The sequence below is a fragment of the Gymnogyps californianus genome, chromosome 20 (genome assembly GCF_018139145.2).
Source record: "Gymnogyps californianus isolate 813 chromosome 20, ASM1813914v2, whole genome shotgun sequence".
NCBI classification, from domain to species: Eukaryota; Metazoa; Chordata; class Aves; order Accipitriformes; family Cathartidae; genus Gymnogyps; species Gymnogyps californianus.
Genome location: NC_059490.1, coordinates 10,304,443 through 10,313,546, shown reverse-complemented (window position 1 = coordinate 10,313,546; position 9,104 = coordinate 10,304,443). Strand labels below are relative to the sequence as shown.

At 45.1% G+C, this 9,104-nt stretch overlaps 2 protein-coding genes across 2 annotated transcripts; both read right to left on the bottom strand.

Moving 5' to 3' along the window:
- Positions 1–8: 8 nt before the first annotated feature.
- ZNHIT3 (zinc finger HIT-type containing 3) lies at positions 9–1,451 on the bottom strand. Its single transcript, XM_050909056.1, has 5 exons — positions 1,372–1,451; positions 1,118–1,149; positions 949–1,047; positions 785–865; positions 9–518 (listed from the first exon to the last, which is right to left on the bottom strand). Exons 1-5 carry the CDS (start codon positions 1,449–1,451, stop codon positions 328–330), a joined length of 483 nt encoding a protein of 160 aa, XP_050765013.1. The 3' UTR covers positions 9–327.
- A 2,112-nt stretch (positions 1,452–3,563) lies between these two features.
- On the bottom strand, positions 3,564–4,570 carry LOC127024610 (lysophosphatidic acid receptor 1-B-like). The gene is given in 2 exon segments (XM_050909216.1): positions 3,564–3,634; positions 3,637–4,570. Coding segments are annotated over 2 exon segments (1,005 nt in total).
- Between the last annotated feature and the right edge of the window lie 4,534 nt (positions 4,571–9,104).

The window sequence follows — 9,104 nt, the reverse complement described above, 5'->3', positions numbered from 1 at the left end:
TTGTGGATTAAAATTAATGCAAATATATTTAATACTAATTGTCATTGGGAAGCAACGTTTCCCATAGTTGACAGTATTTCTGTACCAACAGAAAGCAAGTCCACAGAACATCAAGTTTAATTCCTAGTATCTAGAAATCTGTCCAACACTGTGTCACTGTTTATCAACTCTAAATTGAAAATTAGAGCACTGATATCCAGGAACGAAGTGTGAGCAAACCTTGAGGAAACACACAGAATGGTGCACCACAGTAGCACGGGGCGCTGTCAAATCTCTTCTGTCAGAGGGGAAAAAATCTCAAGGAAAGAAAAATGTTCCCAAAGTAGCTCACTCAGGAAGAATGTTCTCCTTCTCCGGAGGTTCAACAATTCTCAAACAGCAGTCTGCAAACTCAACAAATAACGGCTCCTGCATGTACTTTTTCATGAGGGAGCTTTTGTCTTCTGCTTGATCAACTGCCAGCAGTAGCTGCCTGAGATGTGGATTCAGAAGCAAGCCTCTCAGTTCTTCTGATTCCCCTTTAAAAAAAAGAAAAAGATAAACAGTGCTTATCTTGAACAGTTACAAATACAGTTGAAACCACCCTTATTTTGCAAATAAACTTTCAAAGAGACATGGTAGAAGGCCAGGTAGCGGACATTTAAATCTTAAGGCCTGGCAATGAGGTGCACGACTGGGATAAACTGCAGTGCTCCATGAAGAATTCACGGGAACTGTGAATATCTGTGCTCGCTTTGCTGAAGGCCCGCCACCGCCCGGCTCGCTTCTGACTTCTCAAGATTACCTAAAAGCTTGAGTTTCTGCAGCGGGACGCGGTCCTGCTCGTCATCTTCTGTCAGGATGTCCTCCACCGACCAGGGGCTGTCTGCGGGCGAGGACAGCAGAGCTGCAGGGGGGCCGGGGGCGCCCCGCGCCCCCACAGCCCCCCCCCCGCCCCGTCCCATCTACCTGCGTGCTGCCCGCCGCGGTGCTGCCCGCCGGGGAAGACCTGTCCGGCCGCCGAGCGCTCCCGCTCTTCCTCCCGCTTCGGCTCCGGCGTGCATCGCTCTGCGGCAGAAGACGGCGTTAGCAGCGGTGCGGCCCGCCCGCCCCCCTCCCCGTCCCGCCGCTCACTCACCTTTGTGGGTCCTGCAGCACGGCACGGAGCAGCTGTGGGGCGAGAGCCGCCGTCAGAGGCGCCGACAAGGGCGGGAGGCGGCCCCTCACCGAGCGACCGCCGCTCCCCTCATCCCTCACCCAGCGGCCGCCGCTCTCCTCACCGGGCGGGCAAGGCCGCACCGCCCCCCAACCCCCCGCCGCTGCCGCCCCCGGTCCCCCGCCGCCCCGACCCGGTGCCCGCTGTCCCCCGGCCCTGCCCGGCGCGGCGCTCACTAGGCGGCGGCGCAGCGCGGGCAGCGGTACTTGGCCGCGCCGGCCGCCCCGCAGACGCCGCAGGCCCTCGGTGTCCGCATGGCGCCCGCCACTGCGCTACTTCCGGCCAGCAGAGCGCCGAGCGCCTCCACCCAGGCTCGCTAGTCCACCGCCGAGCGGCGGGCGGGGCCGAGCGCGGGCAGAGCGCAACCCTGGCCGCCCCAGGGCCCGGGGTTATGAGAGAGGTATGTATCTCTATAGATCTAGGTATCTCTCTCTCTATATATCTATCTCTCCTCCTCTATATATATCTCCTCTTGAGGGGGTCCTGGCTGGATTCCAGCTGTCGCCTTGCTTTTGAAATGACAACCACTGCGATAGACAGTGATGCATTAAATACTCTGGTCGTTACGTATCACCTTGCCAACGTCAATCTGGAGATGGATAGAAATCGTATCATATCATAAATAGCACATAATAAAACCAGCCCCAGGCTGATCTTTACCATCTGCCCTGCGGTACGTTTCGGTTGAATCTCCTGTTATTAAGCTTAGGTTGAAATACATTCAGTAGGAGACAGATGCTCAGTTTCTAGCCAAATGCCTCTTGGGGCTGGTGATGATGGAGGGAACAGAAAACACAGAACAGTAGTGTTCAGAAGAAAAAAATGGAGCCAGATTTATCCTGCCTGAGTTACATTACCCATTTCAATAATTCATTTTAATTATGTATCATTTAGTGCCATCCATTTCCTTAAATGTCTGAATTAAAATTCAGACAGAAGAAATTCTCCCGGAGTTCTTCAGTGTAAAGTAGCACAGAAGAGGGGTTTTACAGCAATAATCACAAACCACTAAGTATCGGATTTGTTAATGTAATGGCACTTGCCCGTTTCTTACATTAGTGGGTGAACCCATTTCTTGCGCAAAACATGCTCTTTTCTCATACCCGCTCAGGAACAGATTAATGGGATTCTGTTCTTAGTCCACTCAAGGCTTTTGTAATGCTGAAACAATGACAACAAAGCAAACAAACTGGAAAGAAATCCCTGAAAACTCCAACCCGTACTGGAAGGGCTGATTTTGGTTGGACTGTGCGTGTGTGCGTGTTTCACGAATGTGAGAACATTCTCACGGTATGGATTACCACATTGATGCAATACCATTGAGCCGTGTTTGCGCATACTTTAAAACCAGAAAGATGAGCTATTGTTACCAGGATCTATGCGATCAAGGCTTCTAGATTGGTAACTGTGCAAGAGAGAAGAAATTTAAGCATCGAGATTCTTCTAGACAACATCCCTGTGTAACTAAAAATAAGCATTCATCTCTACGAGGATCTGACCAATTAACTATTCAGTAGCCAATTTCTTTTTTGGAGAGGAAGGGGGTAAGACCTTTTCCTTTTACAAAATACTTGGTCTTGACATTTTTATTTTGTTTTGTTTTGTACAGGCAACTTGACTGCAATTCTGCTACTGAAGAATTCAAGTGAGGTTTTCTCCTAGAACAGTGCAAATTTCAAAAGCCATGGACTCAAGCGTGCCTCTATTTATAAGCAGAAATATGAAAAGTGTAGTCACAAATGTCTCACAAAAACATGTAATCCAGCTACATTTTGCAGTTAAAATTACAGCAGTAAAACAGTGCTGAGTGCCCCCATTAATCAAGAGATTCATCGAACATATTTAGAGATAAAATTGACTGACTGCGAATGAGAAAGCAAAATTACATTTCCCCCCAGCCTACTGAAAATTTTCTAGCCGTTTAACCGTCTTCAGAACCATACAAGTAACACAAAAAGGATGCGAATCCCGGCAGCACAGCGAGCACAACAGAAGCCTATTTTCCAAACGCAAAGTAAACACGGCTAACGGAGTTATTTTTATCTCCGAGCGAACCAGCTCTCCCGTTCCCCCTTCAGAGCCTCGGCGAAGCAGGCCGCCGCGCCGGGCCGCCTCCCGCAGGCAACCCGCAAACCGCCGCAAACCGTTCACTCGCTACCGAAGCCCGTGCAAGCTGCTGAGGGAAGGCACAAAGGCCCAGCGCCCCTTCCGCCCCTGCCCGCGCAAGGAGCCGCGCTGGTTTGCGCGCCCCGCGCCGGTTTGCGCGCCCCGGAGCTGTCCCCTGGCTGGGTGCTGAAAGGCCCCGGGCGCCGGGAGCGGGCGGGAAGCCGGCGGGGTTTCGGATCTCTCCCTGCCCACGTTGACTAGGTCAGGCACAGCAGCAGCCCGGGACCAAGGGCAGTCCCGGCTTGATGTTCGCAACGGCGCAGGCTCGGACACGTTGGCGGAGAGGCATCTCAGAGGCTTGAGCTTGGCCCCCAGAGTTTTGGCTTTCAGGGTATATATTATGGGGTTTCCCAAACAGTTCATGGTTATCAGCATAGCCGTGCAGTTTCGAAAGATGTAGACGCCGGGGTAGAGGTCGACGTGGCACTGATGGTTAGTTGCATCGAATATGACTCCTGCGAAAAAAGGAGCGTAGGAGATCAACGCCAGGAGCCAAATAAAAATGCTGGTTCTGGCAACCTGGATTTCAGCTGATTTGTAGGTGCCAGTAGCTTGTCCACACGCTTTCATTCTCAGCTTTCTTTTCCTCAGGATGATAATGATTCTAAGGTAGGTGAACAGAGGTATAATAAAAGCCACCACAACATTGGGAATGGCGATGAAGATGAGGTAGTCGACGCAAAACGGGCTGTAGAGGACAGAGAGATTTTTTTCCGTGCGCAAGCAGTTCCACCCCATCAATGGCAAGCAGCCCAAAATGAAAGCAAGGACCCAGTTAATTAAAACGACAGCTATGGAATGGTTTCTAGCAACCCTGAATCTTGTCCTCATGCTTTCAGCCACAGCCAGATAGCGTTCAATTCCAATGCTTACCAAGTTATAGATGGTGGATAAAATAGACATAGTATATAAGGCGTAAGGTGCAAGCATATCCTTGGATCCAAAGATTGTAATGTCAGGATTGGTGATGAACAGCATTGAAATCCAAAAGCCAGAAAAGCTGGTGCAGAGATCAGAAAAAGCCAGATTGCAGAAGAGTATAGAGATAGGCTTGTGCAGATCCTTCGTCGCCATTCTGGTGAAGATGACTGTGCAGTTGAAGATCACAGATGCTATGTTAATGGTCAGTTGAGGGATGCCCAGTGCAAGTACTAAATAATGACTCCAAATCTTAGTGTGGTTAGCAGAGCAGTTTGGGTATCCATTCATGGTGGAAAATCCTACTTTCAACCGGTAACGAGGTCTGCTTTACTCATCCCATATTCCGTAAGAGACCATATTACATGAGTGTTACTGCCACCTTGTTCTCCAGGCGAAGAACGACTCCTGACGCACAGCTTCTATTGCCACATCATCATCATAACAGTGGATTAAACTTTAACCACTCGTGTTTTTAAATATTTGGGTTACCAACTCAGGGCATAGCCAATTACCTTTCGGTTGCTAGGATAGCCAAAACTGGAAAACACATTTACTACTATACAGATGATCTGCTTAAAGCAACCTTTAACAGGAGCAAAACCTGGCCAGTTCTTGTGAAGACGAATGATCACATCAGTCGTTTAAAAGCCTTTAAGGATATTCTAAAATGGAATGAATGTGAATTCAGCTTTAATTCACAAATAAATTAGATGGATAAAGGATTAGAGAGTCAGAAAACGGAGAGCAGTAATTTTTTGGTTTTGGAGGGGGCACTATGTGACTGATGGAACTCAAAGAAGAACATCACTGTCGTGTCACTAACCTGGATCCCGGTTCAGTGAGGATGCAAGTCCTAATTTCAGATCAACTCTAGTGACATCATAAAACTTCTAAAGTGCTCAAGATCGAGCAAGAGACAACAGAACCTAGTTGTTCACTGTCTCTTGCTTACAATTACAAATTCATGCAGCCGACAGTGGCTGCTTTTCTAAGCACAGTTAGATCTTATCTACAGAACAAACCCTAAACTTGTAAGCAAAACCCTATGATGAACTGCTGCACTTCAAGGGGGATCCAAAAAGGTAAGAGTCTTTGCCTCCACAGATGCTCTTGTGCTTAGGCCCACAGAAATATCTCCCTACTGAGGACTGGAATACTCAGAAGTTGTCAGAATACACCTGAAATTGTATGGCCTTTTTTTCTCTTGTGTAAATCAGAGGTACTGATGCTTTACAAGCTAAAAAAAAGTGATGCATTTAAGGAGTTGTTGAATTAACTTAGTTTTCAAGCAAGGAAATGCAGGAGAATGGCGTAACCCTTCAGTAGATTAATTGTGTTGGAGACTTAAGATGCCTAAGCAGTTCTGAAAATGCCATTTTTTCCACCTTAATTCTTGGATGAGAACACAGCTGGGAAATGAGAGACATCTATACTCATACTTTTGTTATGGGATATTTTGTGTTTGCTTATTTAAAGTTAATGTGTAACTTGTACATTAATAAAACAACATAATATCATTATATCTTTTCTTTCTCTGTCTTTTTAAAGGTAAATAATTTTTGAGAACCAGGTTTAAAATGCTTGAGACGGGGAAAAAAGCTCTTTGGACATACATTCAATGCTGTCAGACAGCAGAGGGCACTGCTGGAACAAACAATACAGTATACAGTGGGGAATATGGGGATTTTAAACAGCGGAGCCGTTTAGGTGAGCAGTACGTCAGTATATCAGTATGAACAGCACCACGGATATTTTTTCTCTGCAGAAGTGGCTGCTTTTGTTTGCTAATGCTGAGTGTGGCTCGCCTCTGCGTCACCCCACGTTTTATTCAAAATGCCCACATACAAGGAGAAATCTCCAGTGTGCTCTGGCCACTACTCAGCATCTGCAGCTGAGCAGCTTTCCTTTAGCAAAATTACCCAGGTAAAGCCATGTTACTTACAAGGTTATTCTGATTTAATTTATTTTTTACTGTTATCCTAACAAAGGATTACTTTGCATTAGTAACAGTGTTATACCATGGTATTGCAAAGCAGCTCAGCTAAGTTTATGGGCTTTCCACGTTCAGTGCTGACATCTGATCATTATAGCTGCAATTTCAGCTCTAGAACTGTAAATCTGTGAGCTATATGATAGCTCCATACGATAGCCAGAATTTACGACATCAGAAATTTGTGCTAAAATGTTGAGCTTAAAAAGGAAAATTCTATAGCTTCTTTTTTCTATTAAAGTTGAAGTGTATGAAATATATTCAGGTTAGTGTGCAATTAGTAGTACACAATTATTATATACTAGAAATACTTCATGCAAGTAAGTAATAGGTATTTCAGATGGTCACAAGGAAGTGCAAAGAATGATTATATAGAAATAAGGCCTGAGAATTGATTAATCGAGCCTGCTGACGTATTGATATCCTATAAAATATTCTTCTCAAAGTGTCACAGATAAACCATTCTTTGTGCATCCTATAATCCACCTCGTACAGACTTGTCAGCCACACCTTTGGTGTGAGGTTGCTGCTGAACAAGGGCTCTACTATTTCTGCCGCCTTGTCAGTGCCAGCACCACAAGTCAGCAAGTCCTTTCAATGACAGCCAGTATGTCAGCAGGTAACGTGCAGCCCAGCTGAACATCCCACAGGAATGGCAGAGGACACCAGGCCAAGCCGCACGCACTCCTGGTCTCTTCTGATTGTGTTTTCCATGGCTCTGTGAACTGAGGGAGGGGCTGGGGGCTGTGCTGAACAGCAGGCTATCCACAAAGTAAAACCTCTTTAAAAATATCCTAGTTACTAAGAAGAGTATATCTGTGAACTTGGACTCTAAAGTGCCCTAGGTATTCCTGAAAATGCTACTTGAAATTTCTCTAATTTGAAAATTTGGTGTTCAAGCATGAAACGCTAAACGATGTGAGGTCAGAATGTAATTAAAAATAATATCAAGTAGTATAAATAGCTCTTCACAAAAGCTTTGTAATCTTATTTCCCTAATATAACTGCATAAAAATTAGCATAATGTTGCTAGATTAAAGGAGAAAATGTCATTGTGGAAAGCGCTTTTTTAGTGGGCTTCAATATACAGAAAAACCCAGATTGGTATGTTCCAACTCCCTGTAATAAAGTTTGAGCTCTCAAAACCAGATGAAAAGTAGTCTGAATTGAAACCACTGTGAGACAGAGGGCTAATACATAGCCAAATCTCTATGCATAACAATCTCGATTCAAGGGTATTCTTATACTCCCACATTCTGGGAACTCTGCAATCTTTCTCATACTCATGCTCACAACACACCTGCAAGGAAAGAGTGTTATCTACGTTTTACAAATGGGAAAAGAACAATCACATTATTTGCTTAAGATCACGCCGAAGTCCAGTACGGAGGGAACTGAATCTAATCATCTCCTATATCTCAGGCTAACACTTTAAACACTGGCTGTACCTTGCTGTTGGCAAGCCTTTGATTGATATTTATCTAGATTTCACCTTCTGTAACACTTTTTAGTTCTATAATTGCTTTTATATTTCTTTATCTGAATGTCCAAATTGCTATTGTTTTGATATTTGTCATGTGTACGAAATCGTGTTATTTTGTATAGAATCTCAAAATTCAATAATAATTGTCTGACGATTATGCCTGTGGAGAAGACAATAATCTCTGAACATGTTGAAGAGACTGAGAAAGAGACATGAGAAGCTGCGGGCGGAATTTTTAATGCCCATTCATTTCAAGTGGCTGTTGTGGAAAATCTAACTTCACACAACTGAGCTTGCAGTTTCAGAACTGCCCGTAACCTGCAGCTCTCAGACTGGAGCAGGAATCACAAGTGCCCAGCGGCTCTCAGAATAACAGGCCCCAGCTGTGACATGCCAAAGCTGATTTCAAAACAGGAAATTAAGTTCAGGAGCTGAGAGTCTTAGTTCTGTGCAGTAACCCTTGGACAACAATACACTTTTACCTTAGCATGAGGCAACAGCAGTTCTCTATGCCCTTTATGCTGATAGTACACCAAGAAACTTAAGTTATGCCTGAAACTACAGGAGAAAAAGCTGCATCCCTGTCATGAAAATAAGAACTCCATAGCACAATTAAGCTACAGATGATTTGGTGTTACTTTCAAAGCTGTGTACATACACTATACACACGAGAAAAACAAGGCACCGACAGGATAAGGGATTTTACTGTTCTGGTTTCTTTCCTGTCACATTCTCCCTGAAGCCACATCCAATTCCTATTCCCATTCTTGAAACACCAAACCTTGTTTGCTGTGAAATGCAACGGTTCAACTTTCTTCTCAGTTGCCCCTGCACTCCAACTATACACTTTACCAAGCTGCAGACAGCACACAGCCTGAGCCAAAAAAATGGCAAGTGACATGCAGCTTGGCTAAGTATTGAGGAAGATGAATTCCTGCTTGGCATGACCTTCAGCAAAGCCTTGAGGCAAGAATATCCATCTGCTCAGTCTTTCAAGGGGCATCATGAGGCCAGCAAATACGGAACATTCAGGAAAGGGAGTAATACAAATAAGGAGCCTATTTATCCAATTTATGTTTTAATTTATGCAGATTAAAGTCTTCCGCTTTGGAGAGGAAGACGTAAATGGGATGTATGATCTCCTTCCAAGATTTTTCTGAGCTGTTTTCAAAACAGAAAGCTCTCTGCTCCTCCTCCACCCACTCTCTTTGAGGAGTTTTTGCCTCACACGTTTTGAGTTATCTGATGTCCCAAGTATGCTTTCATGGCCGTTACCAGGAACATAAAGTGAAGACAATCATCAGGCTTGAATGTCTCCGACCGCTGTTTAGCATCATGTTAGCTACAAG